General features: G+C 45.4%; 1 protein-coding gene across 1 annotated transcript in view; it reads right to left on the bottom strand.

Annotated features, from left to right (window-relative positions):
- ZFPM1 (zinc finger protein, FOG family member 1) overlaps positions 1-27,133 on the bottom strand; it is a 150,971-nt gene that overhangs the window by 68,582 nt on the left and 55,256 nt on the right. Inside the window, exons 2-3 of the mRNA XM_089654125.1 lie at positions 3,717-3,863; positions 2,808-2,909 (exon numbers count right to left, since the gene is read on the bottom strand). Of these exons, the coding sequence (XP_089510251.1) occupies positions 2,808-2,909; positions 3,717-3,863 (249 nt within the window). The remainder of the gene's footprint in view (positions 1-2,807; positions 2,910-3,716; positions 3,864-27,133) is intronic.

Here is a 27,133-nt window from a genome sequence, read left to right as displayed (position 1 = left end):
AGGACGCCATGGATTGAACGGGAAATACATTTCACAGAACCAACAACTCAGAAACTTTTCACTCTGCCAAAAAGTTTAGCTAAATTGCCCCTAGCATCAGATATATAATTCCATGTTAGCATGCTAAATAATGTGTTCCAGCCATTTATTACCTCTCGGGGAGATCACAGTACTCCCCATGACAATGCCTTCAACTGCCTTTGTCTCCAAAAGGAAGGGGCCATCTTTGTTCAGGTCACTATCCACTTTCTGGACTGAGGTGCTGGTTCAGAGATGACAAAGTTTTATAAATCCTGGTGGCAGTGGGGGAGAGGAGACTGAAAAAATGCTTCCCCATGTCTGCCACAAACCCAGATCCTTCTTCTCCCAGCATGCTTCATCCCAAATTACGGGACTGAATTTAACCACTTTTAGAAGATTTGATTTTCTTTCCTTATACCATTGCCTTCCCGGCAATGATTACAGATAGCAGCTATAGCCACTGGAAGTAATCACATGTAAAAAAAAAAAAAAGACAGGCTGATAGTACCAAAGTCGATCGATGGATCGGCTTGAGTACAATCAGCCTGTCCATACCTGGATTGAAATTTGGCTGGTCTCTGCTGGACCGGTAGAATTTCGATCAATGTATGGCCTACTTTAGAGATAACACAATCATGTAAATCCTGGAGCATGTGCAGATTTTGCCTATGTTCACAAATATCTGAAACAGATCAGATCCTGCTGTAGCCTCTCACCTTGTGGCTTCCTACAAAGTTACAGTGTTACAGTCTGATCACTGGAGGAGGAGAGACTGAGGAAATGCTTCCTCCTACCTGCAGCAGACTGACATCATCCTAACCCAGGCAAAAATCAGTGGATTGGAGCTCAATGATGGCTTTTAAATGATAAAAAGTAGAAAAATGACACTGTTACTAAATAAATGATGTCAGGAACTTGTTCATGAAGCTGCTCTACGGTTCATTTTCCGCAGCTATACCCTTTGCACGCAGAGCTGACTGTCGACATGGAAAGGTTACAATCTGTATTACTCTAATCAGATACCTGCCAAGTCACTGACAGCGTTATTAGTAACGTGGACAAAGCACTTGTAATACAGCGTCACCGGGGTGGGTCCCTTATCGCCCACTATCAGCATTATCGCTTCATATGACTTGAAAGTCAGCATTCGGGGGAGGGGAGAGGTCACTTTTCCCAGGAAGGAACTACTAGTACCAGCAGAAACAGATTAGAATGGAAAATGTGAATGTATTGATGAAAAACCTGGAGCTACTACTTAGTATTTCTAGGACTTATCAGATCACATTTGGACACATTATGGGGGTGAGTTATTGAGATGAGGGGAGAGAGGGGTCATCCAGGTATGGATACTTTTACATAGTTACATTGTTCCAGCTTGGACCAATGTAGCTATCTATACAATACACCTACGGGATCCCTCTAGAATGTGGAAAGCGCTACTCCAGTGATCTCCGATGCTTCCAGGCCCTGTGTTGAGTGGCTGCCCTGCTACATTGTAAACATAGGAGACCAGCCACTCAGCATGGGCACTATTCAGAGATCACATCATATTTTTGTCATTTTTAAAGTGCACCTACCACCTACACACACAGATGTTATCACAGCAATCCTTTATGGTATGTACAGATACAGTTTGTGAAAGAATCGGTCGCTCTCAGGAGCTCAGTGACTCCAAGCGTGGTCCAGTGATAGGTTGTCACCTGTGCAATAAGTCCATCCGTGACATTTCCTGGCTACTAAATATTCCACGCTCAGCTGTTAGTGGGATTATAACAAAGTGGAAGCAAACTGGGAACAACAGCAACTCAGCCACCAAGTGGTAGGCCACGTCACATGACAGGGCGGGGTCAGCGCATGTTGAAGCGCACAGAAGTCGCCAACTGTCTGCAGAGTCAATAGCTAAAGACATCCAAACTTGGTGTGGCCTTCAGATCAGCACAACAACAGTGTGTAGAGAGCTTCATGGAATAGGTTTCCATGACCGAGCAGCTACATCCAAGCCTTACATCACTAAGTGCAATGCAAAGTGTCGGATGCCGTGGTGTAAAGTACGCCACCACTGGACTCCAGAGCAGTGGAAATGTGTTCTCTGGAGTGACCAATCTCTGTCTGGCAATCTGATGGACGTGTCTGGGTTTGGCGGATACCAGGAGAATAGTACTTGCCTGACTGAATTGTGCATAATATAAAGTTTGGTGGAGGGCGGATTATAATGCGGGGCTGTTTTTCAGGGGTTGGGCTTGGCCCCCTAGTTCCAGTGAAGGGAACTCTAAAGGCGTCAGCATACCAAGACATTTTGGACAATTTCTTGCTCCCAACTTTGTGGGAAGAGTTTGGGGATGGCCCCTTCCTGTTCCAACATGACTGCCCACCAGTGCACAAAGCAAGGTCCATAAAAGACATGGATGAGAGAGTTTGGGGTGGAGGAACTTGACTGACCCGCACAGAGTCCTGACCTCAACCCCATAGAACACCTTTGGGATGAATTAGAGTGTAGACTGTGAGCCAGGCCTTCTCCCCCGACATCAGTGCCTGACCTCATTAATGTGCTTCTGGAAGAATGGTCCAACCTTCCCATAGACACCCTCCTAAACCTTGTGGACGGCCTTCCCAGAAGAGTTGAAGCTGTTATAGCTGCAAAGGGCGGGGCCAACTCAATATTGAACCCTACGGACTAAGACTGGGAGGCCATTAAAGTTCATGTGCGTGTAAAAGCAGGTATCTTTTGGCAATATAGTGTATATAGTATATATGAAGAATCATACATAAATATTAAAGGTGTGTACCTGAGCCGCAGGGGTGTGTGGCTTCTTCACGCAGGTTCACCAATGGCTCCGCTTCACCCGTCTCCTGATCGGAAGCCTGCGGCACAGAGCTGCTCGGCTCTCCTGGTAATGAAGGTAGGAATACCTGAGTGAGGATTTGTCTCAGTGAACTCAGCAGTCAGAGACAACCAGAAATCTCCGAGACACACAAAGCAGTAAAAACAGTGGCTTCATAGGAAACGTACAATAGAATGCCATAAAACAATATAATGATCATATATACCATGACAGTGTACATAGACTTGCATTGTGTAACATTTACAAGAATCTTTTCTATGTATGTGAATGATACAATTGCCATGTTTTGTTTTTTGTTTTGTGCAGATCATTTCTCATCTCATCCTTCCAACTATACCTGAAGTGGTTTGCATCTCTGCCCCTCCCAAGATGATGAGATTTTCTTCCAGTAGTTTGAGTCACTGCCCCTCCTACAATGGTGAGATTCCCTCAGTTTGTGTCTCTGCCCCTCCTACAATGGTGAGATTCCCTAAGTTTGTATCTTTGCCCATCCCACAATGGTGAGATTCCCTCACTTTGTGTCTCTGCCCCTCCCACAATGGTGAGATTCCCTCACTTTGTGTCTTTGCCCCTCCCACAATGGTGAGATTCCCTCAGTTTGTATCTCTGCCCGTCCCACAATGGTGAGATTCCTTCAGTTTGTGTCTCTGCCCCTCCCACAATGGTGAGATTCCCTCAGTTTGTGTCTCTGCCCCTCCCACAATGGTGTGATTCCCTCAGTTTGTGTATTTGTCCCTCCCACAATGATGAGATTTCCTGCAGCACTTTGCATCTCTGCCCCTCCCACAATGGTGAGATTTCCTCCCCATCCCCCTTCATAAGCAATATACACTCTGACAGTGGTGAAGATACCTTCTACTTCCGGTGTGTCGCTGTAAGATGGGCTCGAAGAATCACAGTCTGCTAATTCTTCCAGGTCAGAAATGGAGCCATCTTTATCAGAAGTATTCAACTCAAATGCCAAACTTTCCTCCGTTTCTTCCATTTCACCAAGAGAACCTGGAATTAAAAAAATAAATACATTTTATATTAAAAAAAATTCAATTTTAAATTAAGTGTGTTTAAAGTGTAAGGGCAAAAAGGAAAAAAACATACAGTGAAGGAAATAAGTATTTGATCCCCTGTTGATTTTGAATGTTTGCCCACTCACAAAGAAATGATCAGTCTAAAAATCGAGTGGTAGGTGTATTGTAACACTGAGAGGCAGAATAGCAACAACAAATTCAGCAGAAATGTGTCTAACAAATGATGACTGATCTGCATGTTCATGAAGGAAATAAGTATCTGGTCCCCTATCATTCAGCAGGATTTCTGGCTACCAGGTGTCTTTCATACAGGTAACAAGCTGAGATTAGAAGTAGTCTCTTAAAGGGAGTGCTGCTAATGTCATTTTGTTACCTGTATAAAAGACACCTGCCCACAGAAGCAATCAAACAATCAGATTCCAAACTCTCCACCATGGCAAAGACCAAAGAGCTGTCCAAGGATGTCAGGGACAAGATTGTAGACCTACACAAGGCTGGACTGGGCTACCAAACTATGGCCAAGCAGCTTGGTGAGAAGGTGACAACAGTTGGTGCAATCATTCGCAAATGGAAGAAGCACAAAACAACTGTCAGTCTCCCTAGGTCTGGTGCACCAAGATCTCACCTCGTGGAGTGTCAATGATCATGAGAACAGTGAGGAATCATCCCAGAACTACATGTGAGGATCTTGTCAATGATCTCCAGGCAGCTGGGACCACAGTCACCAAGAAAACAATTGGTAACACACTACGCCGACAAGGACTGAAATCCTGCAGTGCCCACAAGGTCCCTCTGCTCAAGAAAACACATGTCCAGGCCTGTCTGAAGTCTGCCACTGAACATCTGAATGATGCAGAGGAGGACTGGTTGAAAATGTTGTGGTCAGATGAGACCAAAATCGAGCTCTTTGGCATCAACTCAACTCACCGTGTTTGGAGGAGGAGGAATGCTGCCTATGACCCCAAGAACATCATCCCAACTGTCAAAATATGGTGGTGGAAACATTCTGCTTTGGGGGTGTTTTTCTGCTAAGAGGACAGGACAACTGCACCGCATCAAAGGGACGATGGACGGGGCAATGTACCGTCAAATCTTGGGTGAGAACCTTCTTCCCTTAGCCAGGGCATTGAACATGGGCCGTGGATGGGTGTTCCAGCATGACAATGACCCAAAACACACGGCCAAGGCAACAAAGGAGTTGCTCAAGAAGAAGCACATTAAGGTCCTGGAGTGGCCTAACCAGTCTCCAGACCTTAATCCGATTGAAAATCTGTAGAGGGAGCTGAAAATTCGAGTTGCCAAATGTCAGCCACCAAACCTTAATGACTTGGAGAGGATCTGCCAAGAGGAGTGGGCCAAAATCCCTCCTGAGATGTGTGCAAACCTGGTGGCCAACTACAGGAAACGTCTGACCTCTGTGATTGCCAACAAGGGATTTGCCACCAAGTACTAAGTCATGTTTTGTGAAGGGGATCAAATACTTATTTCCCTCATGAACATGCAAATCAGTCATCATTTGTTAGACATGCATTTCTGCTGAATTTTTTGTTGCTATTCTCTCAGTGTTACAACACACCGAACATTCAATTTTTAGACTGATCATTTCTTTGTGAGTCGGCAAACATTCAAAATCAGCCGGGGAGCAAATACGCATTTCCTTCACTGAAATTAGTACAGTATTTTTCGCTCCATAAGACGCACCTTTTTCGCCCCAAAAAGGGGGCAAAATGTCAGTGCGTCTTATGGAGTGAATATGGAGCGGCCGGTCAAGGTATTTTCACCGCCGACACCGTGTCAGAATACCGAGCTGGCCGCTCAGCTCTTCTCTGCAGCAGGACTTTACCTGTTCCTCGGTCGAGAGCTGTACAGTCTTCCCGCGCTGGCATCTTTAGTTTTTGCACCCGGCTGTCACAGCCGGGTGCCCACTGCGCATGCACAAGAAGCGCTGCACTTTGTGAATGGCCCGGCATCCTCTGGGACCTGTCATATGTCCCAGAAGACGCCGGGCCATTTCTATAACCTCTCATCTTCACTTACCACTTCTTCCCCTCCCACAATGGTGAGATTCCCCCCCCCCAGTAGTTTGTGCCTCTGCCCCTCCCACAAGAGATTTCCCCCCCCCCCAGTAGTTTGTGTCTCTGCCACTCACGCAATAGATTTCTCCCCAGATGTTTGTGTCTCTGCCCCTCCCACAATGATGAGATTTCCCTTCAGTAGTTCCCCCCCCCCCCCCGTAGTTTGTGCTTCTGCCCCTCCCACAATGGTGAGATTCCCCCCCCAGTAATTTGTGCCCCTGCCCCTCCCACAATAGATTTCCCCCCAGTAGTTTGTGTCTCTGCCCCTCACACAATGGTGAGATTACCTCCAGTAGTTTGTGTCTCTGCCCCGCCCACGATGGTGAGATTTCCCCCCAGTAGTTTGTGTCTCTGCCCCTCACACAATGGTGAGATTACCTCCAGTAGTTTGTGTCTCTGCCCCTCCCACAATGGTGAGATTTCCCCCCAATAGTTTGTGTCTCTGCCCTTCCCACAATGGTGAGATTACCTCCAGTAGTTTGTGTCTCTGCCCCTCCCACAATGGTGAGATTACCTCCAGTAGTTTGTGTCTCTGCCCCGCCCACAATGGTGAGATTTCCCCCCAGTAGAGATCCCCCCCCCCCCCCCAGTATTTGGTACCCCTGTCACTGTCAACAATGTGATGTTAAATTATCTGATGCCATATTGTATGAAATGCAGTTCTGACATGCAGCTTTCTGCAAAGATTCAAAGCAGAACTTCACTCTCTCAACCAACATGGACTCTGTTTAATCCTTATGCTGCTCTCATTGGTATAGGAAAGTATATTATATATATTATATTTACTTGTTTTAAACTTTTTTTTTTTTACATTTGTTCAGTAACTTCCTGGATTCCATGTCTAGGCAAATGATGTCACACATCCCAGCAGTCTTCAGGAGGGGAGAGAGGGTTCTCAGCTCAGCCTATGCCTGAGCTAAGGGCAGATGGATTCCAGGAAGTAAAATGATACATGAATCATCTGCCCTTACTCAAGATGGCCACAGCCAGAAATGCCAGGGGGGTGTTTTCTAAATGATTTCTCAGCAAAATGAAGCATGGAGACATGGATGGATGAGGGAGTTTGCTTTGAAAATTAACAACGAATGAAATAGTATTTTTGGTTTGTGGTGCTCAGATGCAGTGCAGTTCCCCTTTAAGTGGAAGACTGTACCAGCGTTTTATTTTCCACTGCTCATTACTCTGTAATTGCATTATGAATATGAAAAAAAAAAAAACACTGCGACAGGATGAACAATTAAAAGCTTTGAACGGGTGTTTGTAATGAACAGTTTCCACACAAAGAAACATTTCTACTTGCTTCAATCGACATCAATTATATTTTACACCCAAAACCTCATCAAGTGTGGGCTGGAGTCAGGAGCAGCGGCTGCGCTCAAAGAAAAAAGAAAAGACAACACGTCGTTCAGCAAAGGTTTTTGGGACATGATAGGGACGGCGCGCGGTTGCCAGCAGACCTCAGAGGCTCCCTGACTTCAGGCATGTATATTTACGCAGCGAGAACAAAGGCCTTATAATCTATACATAGCGCACAACAATGAGCGTGGAGAAAGGAACCGCCGGAACCAGCGCGGGCGAATTTTCTAATTCTGCTAATTTCAGTTCCAGCACAATTAAAGTCTGTACTGATAATGCTCAGAAACAATCAGCGGCTAACAAATCGCTTCTCTCCTCTTGTAAATGTAACGTCGTTAAGCTAATTCCTTCGTTCACGCCTGCACGGCTTCTGGGTGTCTGATAAAATTAACCCTTTGCGGCTCAGGTCACATGATCAGGAAGGATTCAAACGCCTTCTCGGAAAACCCAACCAATGCGGTAAAACGTTTGTGAGCCCCTAGAAATGAACAGGATCTCTGTGCAAACGGACGCAATTTACAGGCTAGAATTTGCAGCTCCCTCAACCCTCGAGAGGCTACTGGGTCATGCTGCAAGGAAGGGTACTCAAACCATCATGGTCCCACCACCGTGTTTCACAGTTGGGGTGAGGATTTGACATTGGTGTGCAGTGTTTTCTCTATACATACATTTGCACACATTTAAGATGGCCATACACAAATCAAAATTCAGCCAGTTCAGTGGGAACCGAACACATTTCAATCCACATATGGCTATTCCCATTTAGATGATGTCCATGTGTTCGGTTCCCACTGAACTGGATGAATTTTGATTCGTGTATGGCCATCTTAAATGTGTGCAAATGTATGTATAGAGAAAACACTGCACGCCAATGCCAAATCCTCACCCCAACTGTGAAACACGGTGGTGGGACCATGATGGTTTGAGTACCCTTCCTTGCAGCATGACCCAGTAGCCTCTCGAGGGTTGAGGGAGCTGCAAATTCTAGCCTGTAAATTGCGTCCGTTTGCACAGAGATCCTGTTCATTTCTAGGGGCTCACAAACGTTTTACCGCATTGGTTGGGTTTTCCGAGAAGGCGTTTGAATCCTTCCTGATCATGTGACCTGAGCCGCAAAGGGTTAATCAACTTCTCATGAATCGTCTTATTGGTAACTTTTCCCTCAATCAGCGCAAGCAGCCAATCGGCTGCTGTGTTGATCAGTGCATTCTGATGGTAGGGGAGTCCCACTGTCAGAATACGACACAGCGGGGAGGATTTCCCCATCCACATCAAATGTTCAGTTTTTTCATTCAGCCATGTATTTCCAGTTTTGGCAAGAAGTCCAACATCTGTTTTATTTAGCCTGCCCTTCCCACAATGGTGAGATTTCCCCCCTGTAGTTTGTGTCTTTGCCCCTCCCACAATGGTGAGATTTCCCCCCTGTAGTTTGTGTCTTTGCCCCTCCCACAATGGTGAGATTTCCCCGCAGTAGTTTGTGTCTCTGCCCCTCCCACAATGGTGAGATTTCCCCCCAGTAGTTTGTGTCTCTGCCCCTCCCACAATGGTGAGATTTCCCCCCTGTAGTTTGTGTCTCTGCCCCTCCCACAATGGTGAGATTACCCCCTGTAGTTTGTGTCTCTGCCCCTCCCACAATGGTGAGATTACCCCCAGTAGTTTGTGTCTCTGTCCCTCCCACAACGGTGAGATTTCCCCCCAGTACTTTGTGTCTCTGCCCCTCCCACAATGGTGAGATTTCCCCCTATAGTTTGTGTCTCTGCCCCTCCCACAATGGTGAGATTACCCCCAGTAGTTTGTGTCTCTGCCCCTCCCACAATGGTGAAATTTCACCCCCAGTAGTTTGTGTCTCTGCCCCTCCCACAATGGGGAGATTTTCCCCCAGTAGTTTGTTTCTCTGCCTCTCCCACAATGGTAAGATCCCCCCTGTAGTAATTTGTGTCTCTGCCCCTCCCACAATGGTAAGATCCCCCCTGTAGTAATTTGTGTCTCTGCCCCTCCCACAATGGTAAGATCCCCCCTGTAGTAATTTGTGTCTCTGCCCCTCCCACAATGGTGAGATTCTCTGAAGTAGTTTGTGTTCCTCCAGTGATTTGTGCCTTTGTCCCCCCCCCCTCCTCCCCCATGGTGAGCTTTGTGTCTCTGCCCCTCCCACAATGATGAGAAACACATCCAGTGCTTTGTGCCTTTGCCCCCCCCCAATTGTGAGCTTTCACCCCAGTAGTGTGTCTCTGCCCCCCCCCCCCTCCCAATGGTGAAATTTCTCCTCCTCCAGTACTTTGTGTCTCCTCTGCCCCACAATGATAAGAAACACCTCCAGTAGTTTGTGCCTTTGCCCCTCCCAATTGTGACAATTGTGAGCTTTCCACCTAGTACTTTGTGTCTCTGCCCCCCCACAATGGTTAGATGTGCTACAGTACTGCTGAGAAACCCCTCTAGTAGTTTGTGTCTCTGCCCCTCCCACAATGATGAGAAACCCTTCTGTTATCCAGCAGTTTGTGTCTTTGCCCAACCCCCCCCCCCCCCCCAATAGTGAGATCCCCCCCCCTGTACATTGTGTCTCTGCCCCTCCCACAATGAGAAACCCTTCTGGTATCCAGTAGTTAGGGTCTTTGCCAAAACCCCCCAATAGTGAGATCCCCCGGTATGTTGTGTCTCTATCCCTCCCACAATGATGAGAAACCCTTCTGGTATCCAGTAGTTTGTATCGTTGCCCAAACCCCCAAAAGTGAGATTCCCCCCCCCCCCATATGTGGTGTCTCTGCCCCCCACAATGAAGAGAAACACCTAAACACCTCCAGTGGTTTGTGTCTTCGCCCAAAATGGTAAGTCCCCCCCCCCCCCGAATAGTTTGTGTTTTTAAGGCGTTTGCGTCCCGTTAAGGCGATTCCCTCCAGATGCCCCCCCCGGTGTTGTTTTCTATTGCCTGGCTTCTTGTGCGGTCATCTAGGCTAGTGACAATTTCTGAACGCACCTCAACCACGTTGTAGACACCACAGAAGCTTTTGTACTTTTGTAGCGCATTTACATTGACATGAATGGAGGTGTTTGGGGAGCGGTAAAGCCAGCCAGATGCTACATGCCGGATAAATTTTGGCGCGACGCAACACAAACGCGACCATGTCAAGGGACGCTCTCCACTGCAATGCATATAATAGACGCACAGCATGGACAGGCGTTCGTAAGGCTTCAAAATACAAAATGAAATGCCTGCTTTTGCCACTGATCCAGGATGAGAATGATTCCGAAACAGTTCATTGTACTCAGAAAGGCTGGAAAATTCTGCCACAACCAACCGCCTATTAGTTTCCCAATGGCTGAAACAAACGAATCTTTCACCGTCGTTGCACGATTGGCCATGTCATGATGGATCCCAGCGATGCCCCACTCTAATCACAGTCAGCGTCACGCTTGCAGCGGCTCTACTATGTAACGCAGCAGGACAATCCGAGGAGCGGATGGGTTAATTAGCATTTGACAAAAGCAACATTTTCACACCCGTCTAGATTCCGCCGCAGGAACAGCGTGCATGAAAACTGCCCTCGCAGGCTAATGGAAGCGCCCCGGTTAGGGAACAAAGGATCTTTTCAGCTAACTTTAAATTCTCTCTCCGATAAGCATCTGAGATCAAACGCCAGCCGTTCAGCCCGAGATCAATGCAATGAATTTAGTCTTCTGGCAGACAGAAAAAAAAATATAAAAAGATTTAAAAGGAAATATGGTGATTTGTGACCCAAATTTCATCCCATCATTCCCCCCCTCCCAAATGTATGTTTCTCTGATTCCTCTCTCTGCTGGACATAGCAATGGCATTGCTGGCCCAAAGAGCTGACAATCCAACACCACGTTGGAATGGACTAATTGGAAGCAAAATAAAAAAGATGAAATATCTGAAGCTACTACATCTAATAAGCATTAAGACTTTATTCTCAGACATAAGAAATGCCGACCTTCTACCAAACACCCTCCCAAAGCAAGTGCCTGTGCTTAAACTGGAACTAAATCCAATTACTACTGGAGTCTTTTTAAGTCCTCATGCACACTGGACTGGTTTTGATAATGCTGGTAACGTTAGCTGTGTAAAGTCACGTTACAAACACAGGTTTTCAGCTTTTTTAGCGGTTTTTCATTGGCATTTAGCGACGTTTTCCCGCATTTTTCTGCGTTTGCATTTTTTTGGGGTCAAAAAACCACCCAAAACCGCCAGTTTGTGGCGTTTTACCGCCGGAATAAAGGTCCGGACTGGAGTGTGATCATGAGTGTTTAATCCCCCAGAGCTCCCTTGGTGACCATCCCAGTGCCTGGAAGAGGCTGTATCCATTTTACTACATCCTCAAGGGGACCTCCGGCTTACCACCATCCTCTAACCCAGATGAGGGCCACCTAACTTGGGCTGCATCCGGTACCAACCAGAGAGGGATTCCTGGTAGACCACCATTTAATACACAATACACTGCGCATTACCAATGCGCATCTGGTGAGTGCGCATTTTATCTATATCCCACACCTCACCGGACTTCTGAATTATGCACAACTGGGATTAATGAAATCACCTGGGCTTTGACCATTTCCATTTATATCTGGATTATATTCATTTGAACTTTCAACCCGCCTTCCCTTGTTATTCTTATCAGGACATTATAATATTTAATTGCATAAACCTTTGATATTTTCTAGCGCTGCACAATTACTCTTTACATATCTTTTAGAAGGCTTATGGTTCCATTTTAGTGCACAGCTGCTTTTTTACTAAGCACTCGCTGAGTTATATATATATATATATATATATATATATATATATATATATGGGACAGAGCATTGTCACCTTAGAAAAGGAAGAGCCTGAACAAGGAACTTCGTGGCAGGACCACCAGGGATCCTATTGTAATAAATCCATTTTTGTTCCTTGTGATGTGTTGGTAGCCGTACAGTGGACTGGTATAAAATGCGCTAAAAGTTCAGCACCTCGCAAGCATTGCCTGGCTCCTGAATGACCCCCTTTTTTTTTTAAGGGTTAAAAAGGGTCAGCATTATCTTCACCAAATTATTGCAGAAGAGTTATAAATAAAAAAAAGTTTAAGGAAACTCAGAAAAAGTCAGAACACACGAATAGCGGCTGATATTCCAGACATGGCGGCCGGTGGAGAGCCAGGGCAGAGAGGCGGGGGGGCTAGACGGTAGGCCTGTGGCAGACTCCATACACGCGGATGGCTAGCACTTATCACCTCCTGCAGACGTCCTCCGGCAGCGCGATCCGTCTCTTCTTCATTAAGCAAATGCGCCGGGATGGGAATGAAAACATAATAGCCATTTGATTTGCCGAGAGATATTTTGCATATTGGTTTGTCGCTGATAGCGGAATTTCATCAGCGTCCTTTTTCATGGTTTAAAAACGGAATTACTCATCTGGCCAGTGAAATGCGGAGAGGGGGAGACGAACAACCCTCCCCCCTCCCCCTCCATCAGCATTGCCAAGGCCATTAAACAAAATCACTGCCTATTATCTGCTCATTGTAAGGGGCGACATTGAGCAAACCCCCCCAATTCCCGCTAAAGCAGTGGAATCCTGGGTCCTCATTCCGGGAGATAAGCCCCTATTAACTCATTAGAGCCTGAAAATGTTCACTTTGTAACTGTCACACTGCACTCTGCTCTTACCAACTGCCAAGACAAGCCGGACTCGGAAGCGTTCCTTCATAAGGTAGATTGGTCCAATTTAGGTGCAACGTGCAAAGTAATGAGTCAGTGTGACCCTTCCAGGTATTATCTCTCAGAGGTCACAGGACACCCCCCTGACAATGCCTTCATCTTCTTTTTTTTTCTCCAGAAGTTCAGATCCATTTTTGTTCAGGCATCATTTAGGATCACCATCTACTTTCTGGACTAAGATGCCAGCTCAGAGTTGACACAATCATGTAAGCCCTGGTAAATCCAACACAACAAACACTTTACTCCTGCGCTAGGAAAGGACTCAGTAGACCCAATAGGAATGTTCTGGAATTTTCTGGAATATGCACTGCTTGCTGCCCTCAACAGACCGGGGTGGTCCGAATACACTGGATACAAATGGAGAAACAGAAAAAGGGCGCACCGACCTAGTGCATTATCGTTTAAAAATTTATTAAAGAAACAAAAATAGGTATCATACTCACAATACACATAATAACACAGGCATGTCAAACTGAACAAGATGTATGATCCAAACAACATCTGAGTCCATACGATGGAACCCTGGATGACCAACTGGCTAACGCGTTTCGAGGACACAACCTCTTCCTCAGAGCCAACACTGTAAGCCCTGGTGCCTTTGTAGCTCCTGGTTGTGTTCACAATTCTCTGACATACATCAGTCCTGCTTCAGCCCCTTACCATATTATTATATTATTATACAGGATTTATATATTATTATTATTATACAGGATTTATATATTATTATTATACAGGATTTATATAGTGCCAACAGTTTGCTCAGCACTTTACAATATAACGGGAGACAATACAGCAACAATACAGTTCAATACAAGAGGGATTGGAGGGCCCTGATCCTTGGAGCTTACAATCTAATCTTATAGTGAACTGAACGATTAATTGTGATAGAGAATGATATGATGTGTTACAAAGTTTAATGTTGCAGTCTGATCACTAGGGGGAGGAGAGACTGAGGAAATGCTTTCTCAAACCTGCAGCAGACTGATGACATCATCTCGGCCTAGGCAAAGTCACTGATTGGAGCTCAAGGATACATTTGTATTATCAGGCCAATGGTGAAAACAATTCCAGCACCACAAATCAATTTTTCTGGCAACATTTACCCAAAAAAGATCCCAAGTATGAACTCAAAATAACCCATGAGACTGCTGTCCTATTTCTATGCTTTTTATATACACAGGCACAAAGGAAGGTCTAAAATGATCTTCATGTTCCAGATAACTTACAATATATGCCTTGACTGGTCATTGCGGAAAAAGAATCAGCAGTATTTCCTCTTCTATCATGGTACTGGGACAGCATGTGGTGAAATCTATCGACAAAGTAGTCTTGTTCATAAAAAATGCTTCAAGATACATTCAGACAGTGGAGGGAACATTCATGGTTACATCGGCAATATGGAAAGTCACCAAGTTATCACATGTCGCCATTTAAGGAAGAATTGCCTCTATGCCAAGGGAAGCCCATGAAGAACTCACATGGCTTCAACAAAATGGCAATTCTACCAACCAAACGAAAATGTTGGACAAGGCCAACCATCTTGGCATAGCTGATTTGTCCATCAACTCTTCCCCATGATCTAAGCAGCTTGTTGGTTCAACAAATTTCCTGGCCTACAGGAAAGTCGAGAGATTTAATATTTCTCATTTTTAGTGAAATTTGCATGCAATGGTTACAGGCAGATCCAAGAACATTGATAATATGGCTTTTATCGGTGCTCTAAGTGGGTGCTATGGTCTACTGTACCCAACAAAGGTACCCAGTCATCTTAATTATTGACCTCATCCATGAATCCAAGATCGCCAGCTGTCTCCAAGCATGAGAACTTGCAGGTGTTTGTCCTTAGGAAGGGATGATACAGATGGATGATCATACATTAAATCGGGAAGCGCTGCACCTGCACCTGTCTGGTCACTAAGGAGTTAAATCTGATAACCGCGCTGACAGAGGACAGCGGCGGCGGGTTGAGGGCCCGAGGATAGGAGACAGGAGGCACAAAGAACGTGGGGGGAATCCACGGTTCAAAGGACAAAAGGATTCCGAGCGATTGTTTGAGCGCTTCGCCCAATTTGAAGGCTGTATTAACTTCTTTCAACAGTGAAATAATAAACCGTTTCTGAAATGCTCCTCGTTTATCCAGTAAATTAAAAAAAAAAAAAGTGGCTTAAAGAGAAAGAATTCAAGGCTGGCAAGTGATAGAGCGGGGCCGTATCAGAGCACAGGCATGCAGACAAGAGCACAGCGATAAGGGGAGACGATAACAGATAGAAAATAGTAACACATCCCAACTTTCCCACCAGCCTGCAGATCTTGGAAGGATGAAGCATGGGCGGGAGGGGAGGGCGGCAATGACCCCTTCTCTCCAAGTTCTGCTTCACATCTCCCCGCTTCTCTGCACCTTAATCACAGCCACCAAATACTTCTCGAGGTTGGGATTAGGCCTTGGATTGCTGAGGGACCATACCACCCAGCATTCCCTTCTACTAGGGCAGAAGCATAACCTTTGCTTCCCATGAATGTGTTGATTGATTAGATGGATCTATGAAATGATCATATCATTATTCTCATCTAATCCAGTAATTGTGCATTGTGAGCCACTGCTGATTTGATCATTTTTGATAGAGTTAGTGGACACCATGCCGTCACACCTATAGGAGCTTGTTGGAAATCCTATTCCAAAACAATGGGCAAAAAATGGAGCACAAAAGGTATTCAATCCCACTTGACAAATATTACCATACAAAGACATTAGAAGACATGCAGGTTTTTCTCCACAAACACATGGCTTGATCAACTGTCTCCACAAACACGTGGCTTGACCAACTGTCTCCACAAAGCCGTGACTTGACCAACTGTCTCCACAAAGCCGTGACTTGACCAATTGTTGCCACAAAGACGTGGCTTGACCAACTGTTGCCACAAAGACAAGGCTTGACCAACTATTCCCACAAAGACAAGGCTTGACCAGCTGTCTTCACAAAGCAAGGTTTGACCAACTGTCACCACAAAGATGTGGCTTGACCAACTGTCGCCACAAAGACAAGGCTCGACCAGTTGCCTCCATAAAGACATGGCTTAACCAGTTGCTTCCACAAAGACGTGTCTTGACCAACTGTCGCCACAAAGATGTAGCTTGACCAGCTGTCACCACAAATATGTGGCTTGATCAACCGTCTCCACAAAGATACAATATGGCTTGGCCAACTGTGGCAACAAGACGTAGCTTGACCAGTTGCCTCCAACTATCTCCACAAAAACATGGCTTGACCAGCTGCCTCAACAAAGATGTGGCTTGACCAGTTTTATATAAAAGGAACCTGAGTGTCCTGTTCAGAGCCCTGATCTCAACGCTACTGAACACCGTTGAGATGAATGTCATGACAATTGTATGCCAGGTCTTCTCATCCAAAACAGATACCTAATCTCACAAATGGGAACAAATTTCCACAGACACTCCAAACTCTTTAAGAAAGTTCTTCAAGAAAAGTGGAAGCCGATATAGCCACAAAAGAAGCCCAGCTTCATATTAATAGCCATTGGAAGAGAGAAACCATATTAATGGTCATGGTTTTGGAATATAGCTGTGATGGTTAGGTGTCCACCAACTTCTAGTCATCCTGTGTACTTATCCCTTGAAGGAAATATAGGGCCCAATTGGGCATCATGATACAGAGTCTAACCTTACCAGGGGTGGTTCCTCACTAAACCTGAGCTCCAGAGTCCCATCTCTATGGGTACATTCACACTTGTTGGTTGTGGCAATGCACATTAAAGCATTAAGGCCAGTTCACACCACAGAAACGCACTCTGGATGCATTCCGGACACTTTTTTGCTTACAGTTCTCACCACACTCCATTCCAGTGCAGTTTTGATGCAGTTTGCCATTTTCCAGTAGTTCTGTGCAGAAAAAAATGCAGCATGTTCTACTTTTTTTTCTGCACCGGAAACCAACTGAAACTGACTGCACTGGTGTGAACCAGGGCCATTGGAATACATTGAAAACACTGTAAATGCATTTTTGATGCAGAAAAAAAAACGCACTGGACTGCATCTGGTGTGAACTAGCCCTTAACGTGTGTTGATGCACACAGGCAACGCACCAGATCTTAAATGTTGGTGACATCCCGATGTCATCTACAGTGGAGTGCATTAGGGAAAAAAAAAAGTCAAGTGCCTTTTTTTTTTTTTTTAATTATTTGTTGCGTTGCACTAGTAGTAACCCATTCATAATAAATATAGATGCCCTTAACCAGGGGCGGACTGACAACTCATGGGGCCCCCGGGCAATAGGGGATCATGGGGCCCCTGTGTCCTTGCCCAAACTCAAAAAAGCCTATGAAAAAGGTACCAGGGGCATCTCAGGGGCTCCCTACTGACCCCGGGCCCTCGGGCAGTGCCCGAGTTTCCAAATGGTCAGTCCGCCCCTGCCCTTAACTCAATACATGTTAATGTGTGCCATATTGTGTCTTCACACATCACAACGGATGGGTCTCTCAGAGTCTGATGCTGCACTCCGGGGATTACTGAACTCTGCGGAATGGAGGAAGGTCTTGTTCCCCCCACAAAGTGACTGCAGAGGGAACAGATAAGCCCCCTTCTCTTTGTCCCCGCAGGCCATGACCCCGAATTCATCTTCACATAACGCAGGCGCAGAGAGCCCATGGCGGCCAGATGCTTTCCATCAAACTCTCAGGAGCTCAGAGAGGACTTTGCCTCTTGCACAGTCAGGGTCTGATGTTTATCAATCACTTTGCAATTAAGAATCTGGGGGAGAGAAAGTGTTATCTCCCAGTAAAGCACTCTCCACAAACAGAGCCGAGAGGGCAGCATCTGAACTGCCGACTGCATCTCCTTAACTGGATGATGGAGAACAATCTGCCTGAGCTATATACACATTCCTCCCAGGTAGACAAGGTCAGAGAGCCCACCGCACAGGCCTGGCACATGGGGACCCAGCACTGTGAGCTGTGCAAAGGAAATCAGGAGCATAATGCGATGAGCGGGAATGTTTTCCAGCACGAGGGAAAATCTTGGCTGCTTTTCACAATTATTTCCATGAATTACAAATAGCAAAAAAGGTCAATTATTTATGGGAATAAGATATAAAAAAAAAGTGCAAAATGCAAGCTGAATATCCATTATTCTGTGTCCGACAAGATGCCCCTGCTGGGGAGAAAACTTCCTGTGGTGTCACTAAGACAGGCAGAATCATATATTGTCGTGCGACAATTTATTTCAATGAGCTGCTCTAGGCGTAACAAACACACCAAAGTAGTTCATGTAGCTTTTTTAGCTTCACGCATGTTCTGATGCATTTGTCAAGATTTTTCAGCGTGGAAAACTGTTTGGGGGTGCCACTAACAATGAATGAGTGAATCGTAACGTGTGCTTTTTTGCGCATTTTGTAAATGTACAAAAATGCACAATTTTTGCATGCATTTACTAAACACTGGGGTGTAAATGGAGCCCAAAATGAAGTTTATTATTATTATACAGGATTAATATAGCGCCAACAGTTTGCTCAGCGCTTTACTATATAACGGGAGACAATACAGTTCAATACAAGAGGGATAGGAGGGCCCTGCTCCTTGGAGCTTACAATCTAGGAAGGAGGGGCTAGTGGTACAAAAGGTAGTAACTGTGGGGGATGGACTGGTAGGAGGAGTAGAAGATCCATTATTAGCTGAGGGCAGGATAGGCTTCCCTGAAGAGATAAGTTTTCGAGATCGCCTAAAAGTGAGCAGAGTAGGCGATAGTCTGATAAATTGGGCTACAGAGTTCCAGAGGATGGGGGAAGCTCTGGATAAGTCCTGGAGATGAGCATGGGAGGAGGAGACAAGGGAGCTAGAGAGCAGGAGGTCATGGGAGGAGCGGAGAGTACAGTTTGGGTGACATTTGGAGACAAGATTGGTGATGTAATTTGGGGCGGAGTTATAAACGGCTTTATATGTTATTGTTAATGTTTTGAATTTTATCCATTGGGCAATGGGAAGCCAGTGGAGGGATTGGCAGAGAGGGATGGAGGACACTGAATGGAAGCCAGTGGAGGGATTGGCAGAGAGGGATGGAGGACACTAAATGGGAAGCCAGTGGAGGGATTGGCAGAGAGGGGTGGCGGACACTGAATGGAAGCCAGTGGAGGGATTGGCAGAGAGGGGTGGAGGACACTAAATGGGAAGCCAGTGGAGGGATTGGCAGAGAGGGATGGCGGACACTGAATGGGAAGCCAGTGGAGGGATTGGCAGAGAGGGATGGAGGACACTGAATGGGAAGCCAGTGGAGGGATTGGCAGAGAGGGATGGAGGACACTGAATGGGAAGCCAGTGGAGGGATTGGCAGAGAGAGGTGGAGGACACTGAATGGGAAGCCAGTGGAGGGATTGGCAGAGAGGGGTGGCAGATACAGAACAGTTAGTAAGGTGGATGAGTCTGGCAGCAGCATTAATCTGCTTATATTTTTCTTTCCCTGGTTCCCCAACCCATTCTCATCAACATGCTAATGACATTTTTCAATAAAACCTTTTGGTTGTATTACATACCTTATTTTAATCTTAGTGATGCCATCACTGGCTCTGTGCTTCTCTAGGCAATGCTAGGCAGATCATGGCTGATGGGATTGGCTAGCAGGACACTGTACATAGCTTCCTGAAAACATCACAGCCTCCTGCCTCAGTACTCCTCTCAAGAACCCTCAGTCCTGATGCACGAGAGAGTTATGAAAATATTACATGCCTTGATGGGTGGGCGGCAGTGTGGAGAAGTGGGCATTCTTAGGCTGGTTGTATTTGCATTTAACATGCAAATGTGATGCCGAGCCTGCATGCTTGATAGATCCGACATCCAATGAATGAAAGGGGCGGGTCAGTCAGGCTGGGGAAGAAAGTGCTAGATGATACTTGATGTCCTCTAGCCAGGAAATGAGGCAGAGCTCTATCTGACTTGCTGCAGCTTCTAATGCACATTGTAAGAAGCTCACAGTGTGCAGTGAAATCAGAGTAAGCCATTTCAGTCCAGGAGAGGAGCCGGTACTCTGTGCAAGACTGAAGGGAAGGCCAGAGGTCAGATTTAAGCACTTGAAGTTGTCCAATCCACAAAACATACAAATCAATGAGAATTAAAAGAAATGGATAGTCAGGATAGGAAATTAAAGTTGCAGCAGATCTGAGTCAAGATTGGGCATATCCCCCCATAATCTGTTTGGGGGGGGGGGGTTGCAATCTGCCCATCGAGGGGCAACCACATTGCCATCAATGGATGAATCATCCGACAATCGGCTTTCATGCACCAGTACAGGGACAATTAAAGCAGCCTGAGGCCTGGAAGGTAATCATATCCAGAGATCTGTAGCCAGGACACTAAACGCGGTAATACCTCCCTCCCTCCGGCCGCGGCGTTTTATCTCCCAACAGATCTGGTCAGCGCTCGTAAAGCGCATAGAACTGGTTTTATTTCTTATCAGTAAGGAGAACCGCAACTGGGGCTTAACCTGCCGCAGACGCCGAGTCCTCCTGGCACGGGCGTGCAAATTACGAGTCTTTCCCCGCTTGCTGGATAAACGCGGAATTACTGAGACTATAAAATGATCACTTCCACCCCAAACAGAACTATAAAGAGATCACTTCCACCCCAAATAAAACAATAAAAAAGGCCATAAAAAAGATCGCTTCCGAGAGCGCTGAATGACAACGTGAGAAAACGAAACGCCGGCAAGCGTGTCATGTGACCAATGGGAAATGTCTCATTAAACTTAAAGGAGACCTGGCATCAGATATATTATATACTGAATCAGTGTAGCCCTTCCAGGTATTTATTACAGCACCATCTTTATTCAAGCATCATCCAGGGTCACCATCTACTTCCTAGACTGAGATGCCGGCTCAGAGATGACACAATCATGCAAATAATGGTGTCTGTGCAGTCCTTGGCTATGTTCACAAATGTCTGACACAGATCAGCCCTTATCTTGTGACTTGATTCCCATCATCGTTTGAGGTTTTGTTATGCTTTATGACTAGTTGGGGGTCGCAATTTGAAGGTGAGCGCGCATGCTAGCCGGTGAAGGATTATTTATATATTTTTTCAGCACTGGATGTTTCACGGCGTGTATTGAAGACACATTTTGTTTTTTTTGGGACTGATTCACTTGATCACATCAAACTTATTATCATTATTTTCTTATGTTCACTTTAGTTGCTAGCAAAGTATAGCACACTCTGCTGCCTTTATTGATATGTTATTGTCTGCACTTATTTATGTTTTTAGAACATGGAAATGCAATTATTTTAGTAAATATAAACGACTAAATACCTTTCCTCATCAGCAGTATATAGCAGCCTTGTGATTTCTATCAGTGTCCAGCAGAGCACTGGTTAAAGTTTGTAGGAGGAGTTTTCTTTCTGCTTTAGGAGGATTCAGAACCCCTAACCTTTGTCTGGACTGGGCTGATTGGCCCTGTGCTGATCACATGCACTCTCCCAAGAAAACAAAAAAAAACACTTCTCTAGCAATACACACCAAACTGAGCATGTGCAGAGTGACTCCACACGATACGTCTTATCAGGAGAGAAGAGCGGGACACTGGAAGAAGGGGAGGATAAGAGAAGTCAGGATCAATCAGCCTTTTTACACATTGCAGAGGATTACCCCCTTAGGTTCCACAGTGGGTATAACAAGCATGCTTTACTGCATCTACAGACTGATTTTACGGTTGTGGGTTTAGTAACACTTTAAGATGTATCAGAAATGTGTGAATGGAGGCTTGAAAAGTTAAAGCAAAATTCCAGTTGAATAAAAAATAAAAGTCAGCATCTACAAAAACTGTAGCTGCTATTAAAATACAGACACTTACCTGTCCCTCGATCCATTGGTATCCTCACCGTAGCTGGTTTCACCGGCCGTCTTCTCTCCCCGACGCCGGCATCTTCAGTGTGGGCATGCGGCTGTGACAGCTGAGTGCCCGCAGGGGTGGTGCGGAAATTGTTTCAAAAAACGACTTGTCCGGGGACTAAATCGGTGCCCCAATCTACTTGTCCTGCATGACAATCTACTTGTCCAGATAAAAAAAAATAAATACATTTTAACCAAAACTGTATTTAAACCGGAGTGGATATTAGGAATATCTGGGGCTTATAAAAACAAAAGGGGCTTTATGGCGACTTAAATGTTTAATATTTTTAACATTGCGCTGTTTATCTCCTCCTCCCCTCCCTGCCTCTCTCCAGCACCGCACCCGGGGACTAGCAGGGAGGGGAGAGGTCTTGCATTGTAATAAGCAACGATTGGCTGATCCTCAGGAATGGGTGGGGCAGGGCTTTTTTTTTTGCATAAGTTTAAAAAATCATTTTAGGCACAAAACCCCCAAACATGATATATTTTCTGAAAGCAGAGACTCTAGAGAATAAAATAGCAGTAGATCCACTTTTTTTATGTCGCATGATATTACCGCAAAATTTCAGTAAAAAATACAAGTAAGTTATTTTTAGGGCACAAAAAAGCAATAAATTACCCTATTTTTTTGTAAAATATATAAGATGAGGCTGCACAGAGTAGATAGATATCCAACAAGTCACAGGGAACGTCAGTACCCTATATTTTATATAGGTCAACACTTTTAAAAGCTCCTTATAGCTCATCAGTTTAGTGTTACGGAGGATGTCTGGCGCTAGAATTATTGCGCTCATTCTGACATGCACGGCGATATGTGTGTCACAATTGATGTATGAATGTGTAGGCGCCCCAGCGTGTACTTTTACATTTGTACGTGCATGTAAGCTCCAAGGAGCAGGGCCCCCAAATCCCTGTTGTATTGATCTGTATTGTTGCTGTATTGTCTCCCACTATAATGTACAGCGCTGAGCAAACCGTTGGCGCTATATAAATCCTGTATAATAATAATATATGTGGGAGTGGGGCCTCAATTTTTTTTTGGGGGGGGGGGTATGGTATGTGCTTGGGTGTAACTTTCATTTTTTACAATAAAAAAAAACAAATTTATTTTTACTTTTTTTTAATCCCCAGGGGTGTCAGGGGTGGGTAATGTGCGGCTCTCCAGCTGTTGTGGAACTACATTTCCCATGAGGCATTGCAAAGAACGGACATTGCAAAACTGACAGAGGCATGATGGAACTTGTAGTTCTGCAACAGCTGGACCGACATTGCAAAACTGAGAGAGGCATGATGGAACCTGTAGTTCTGCAACAGCTGGACCGACATTGCAAAACTGACAGAGGCATGATGGAACTTGTAGTTCTGCAACAGCTGGACCGACATTGCAAAACTGACAGAGGCATGATGGAACTTGTAGTTCTGCAACAGCTGGACGGACATTGCAAAACTGACAGAGGCATGATGGAACTTGTAGTTCTGCAACAGCTGGACCGACATTGCAAAACTGAGAGAGGCATGATGGAACCTGTAGTTCTGCAACAGCTGGACCGACATTGCAAAACTGACAGAGGCATGATGGAACTTGTAGTTCTGCAACAGCTGGACCGACATTGCAAAACTGACAGAGGCATGATGGAACTTGTAGTTCTGCAACAGCTGGACGGACATTGCAAAACTGACAGAGGCATGATGGAACTTGTAGTTCTGCAACAGCTGGAGAGCCGCACATTGCCCACCACTGCCCTTTGTGATGATTTTTGATGACAGGTTCTCTTTTTTGAGGTATCCAGGGTCTATAAGACCCTGCATGTCTCCCCTGTGCTCCACTGAATGTAATGCGACGCACATTGCAACGCATTACATTCTTGGCTGGGAATCTCTCAATGGGGACCCGGAAGTGACATCCTAACCTCACTTCTGGGTCAGGACAAGAAGGGGAGGGGATCGGACATGTCTGCTCTCCTCCCTCCCCTCTAGCCGATGGCGATGAGCCGGTCCCAGGCCAGCATATGGGTAAGTGGAGCCCAGGAAACCTCACTGGAGGGGGGAAGGCTGGCACTGTGTGGAAGAAGTTGGGCAGCCGCCCGGATGCTTCTACCTGACAGGTGAGCCCTGCTACTTGCCCGCAGCAGGGCTAAATGTAGAAAAAAACTACCTGCCCGAAGCCCGCAACTACATGTCCCGGGCAACGAGTGATAGGAATTGAACATCCCTGGCCCACTGCGCATGCACAAGTAGCGCTGCGCTTTGTGAATGATCCCGTAGTTCTCTGGGACCTGAAACGTTTCCCAGAAGACTACGGGAAGGGAGGGAAGACAACTTTCTCTTCCTATCACCTTAGGCAATTGCAGCGGAAGTGGAAGCGGGTATCTGTCAAATTCGGGTACTCACTCCCCAAAGGAGCCAATCCTTAACGGGAAGGCTTAAAGCAGAACTTCCCCTTTTGGGTGGAGCTCCGCTTTAATGTAAACTCAACTTCAAGCTCCCCAGTTTCAGTTACAATGTTGCAGTCTGATCACCGGGGGGAGGGGAGACTGAGGAAATGCTTCCTCCTGTCTGCAGCAGACTGATGACATCATCTCAGCCTAGGCAAAGTCACTGACAGGAGAAAACTTGCTGATGATAAAAATGTGGCGCTTTTCTGAGAAATGGTACGATTACTGTATATTGTGACGTGTCAGGAATTTATTCATGCAAACCTTACAGCGGAGTTCCAGCTGTTTTTTGTGTTTATTGAAACTCAGCAGCTACAAAAACTTTTAATAAACACACACTTACCTGTCCTGGAGTCCGGCGATGTGCTCACCTGCACCGTCACTTCTCTCCTCCACGGCGCCAGCATCTCAACCGTGGGCACCAGTCTGTGACAACTTGCGACTTCACATCCTGGTACCTACTGCCCATGCGCGAGTCGCGCTGCACCTCCTGATTGGTCCAGCAGTCTCCTGGGACCTGTGAAAGTTCCCAGGAGTCTGCGGGAGGAAGGAGAGGGCCGAACTTCCGGCTCACTTTGCCACGGCGAACTGAGCCGGAAGTGTCAAAACCAGGTACCCGCTCCCCCCTAAAAGGTGCCAAATACAGCAGTGGAGGGGGCAAATAGGCGGAGCTTCCACTTTTGAGTGGAACTCCGCTTTAAGCACCGGTTCACACTACTGCCACTGTTCATGCAACCTGCGATACATAAAGTCGCATGGCAATTGAAACCCATTTATTTCAATTGTGGCCGTTACAATCAATGTGATTCAAGTTGCAGAGACTTTTTAAAAAGCTTCCTGTACTACTTTGATGTGATTTTCATGCAATTTGAGTGCCCCGGATGCCTGCACAGGAAATCGCACGACAATGGGGTCACAGCAGTGCAAACTGAGCCATAGACTTGCTAGCAGAACCCATTAAAGTGGAACTGAACTGCATCTGAGCACCACACACCAAAAATGCTATTAAATTCATTGTTAATATTCAAAGCAAACTCCCCCATCCATGTCTCCATGGTTTAATTTTGCCAAAAAATCATTTTGAAAAAACACCCCCTGGCATTTCTGGCAGTGGCCATCTTTATTAAGGGCAGATGATTTATGTAGCATTTACTTCCTGGAATCCAACCCTCCCTTCCGAAGACTGCTGGGATGTATGACATCATTTGCCTAGGCGTGGAAACCAGGAACTGAAGAAACGAAGAAAAAAAAGTTTAAAACAAGTAAATATGATATATTTTCCTATCCCTTTACTAATGATAGCAGCATAAGGATTTTAAAAAGTCGATGTTGACAGAGAGAGCGAAGTTCCACTTTAAGGAGACAAGCAATTTTTTTTAATAGAAACAGAACTTTCTTGGATTTACAACACTTTTATCATCGTTTTTTTCTTTTATATACAGTGGGGATCGAAAGTTTGGGCACCCCAGCTAGAAATTTGTATTAATGTGCATAAAGAAGCCAAGGAAAAATGGAAAAATCTCCAAAAGGCATCAAATTACAGATTAGACATTCTTATAATATGTCAACAAAAGTTAGATTTTATTTCCATCATTTACACTTTCAAAATAACAGAAAACAAAAAAATGGCGTCTGCAAAAGTTTGGGCACCCTGCAGAGTTAATATCTTGTACTGCCCCCTTTGGCAAGTATCACAGCTTGTAAACGCTTTTTGTAGCCAGCCAAGAGTCTTTCAATTCTTGTTTGAGGTATCTTTGCCCATTCTTCCTTACAAAAGTCTTCCAGTTCTTTGAGATTTCTGGGCTGTCTGTCACGCACTGCTCTTTTAAGGTCTATCCATAGATTTTCAATTATTTTGAGGTCAGGGGATTGTGAAGGCCATGGCAAAACCTTCAGTTTACGCCTCTTGATGTAATCCCCCGTGGATTTCGAGGTGTGTTTAGGATCATTATCCATTTGTAGAAGCCATCCTCTCTTTAACTTCAGCTTTTTCACAGATGGCATCAAGTTACCATCCAAAATTTGCTGAAATTTTATTGAATCCATTTTTCCTTCTACTTGTGACATGTTCCCTGTGCCACTGGCTGCAACACAACCCCAAAGCATGATTGATCCAACCCCATGCTTAACAGTTGGACAGAGGTTGTTTTCATTAAATTCTGTGCCCCTTCTTCTCCAAACGTACCTTTGCTCATTCCGGCCAATAAGTTCAATTTTAACCTCATCGGTCCACAGAACTTGTTTCCAAAATACATCAGGCTTGTCTATATGTTCATTTGCAAAGTTCAAACAATGATTTTTGTGGTGAGGACGTAGAAGAGGTTTTCTTCTGATGACTCTTCCATGAATACCATATTTGTACAAGTATCTCTTTATAGTGGAATAGTGTACCACAACTCCAGTGTCTGCCAGATCTTTCTGGAGGGATCGTGCAGTCAAACATGGGTTTTGAATTGTTTTTCTCACAATCCTGCGAGCTGTTCTGTCTGATATTTTTCTTGGTCTTCCAGATCTTGCTTTAACTTCCACTGTTCCTGATGACTGCCATTTCTTAATTACATTCCGAACAGAGGATATTGACATCTGAAAACGCTTTGCTATCTTCTTATAGCCTTCTCCAGCTTTGTGAGCGTCAACCATTTTCAGTTTCAGTTTTCTGGACAACTGCTTAGAAGAACCCACGGTGCTGATTGTTGGGGCAAGGTCAGATGAGTCTGGGCATTTAAAACCTTTGAGCTTGACATCACCTGGTCTTCCCAGACGATGATTGAGAACAGTCCATGACA

Source organism: Staurois parvus, unplaced genomic scaffold (genome assembly GCF_062004578.1).
Source record: "Staurois parvus isolate SC_StPar_1 unplaced genomic scaffold, SC_StPar_1.0 ptg000745l, whole genome shotgun sequence".
In the NCBI taxonomy this organism is placed as follows: Eukaryota; Metazoa; Chordata; class Amphibia; order Anura; family Ranidae; genus Staurois; species Staurois parvus.
Note: the sequence above shows the minus strand (reverse complement) of the source record. Positions and strands in the feature narration are given on the sequence as shown.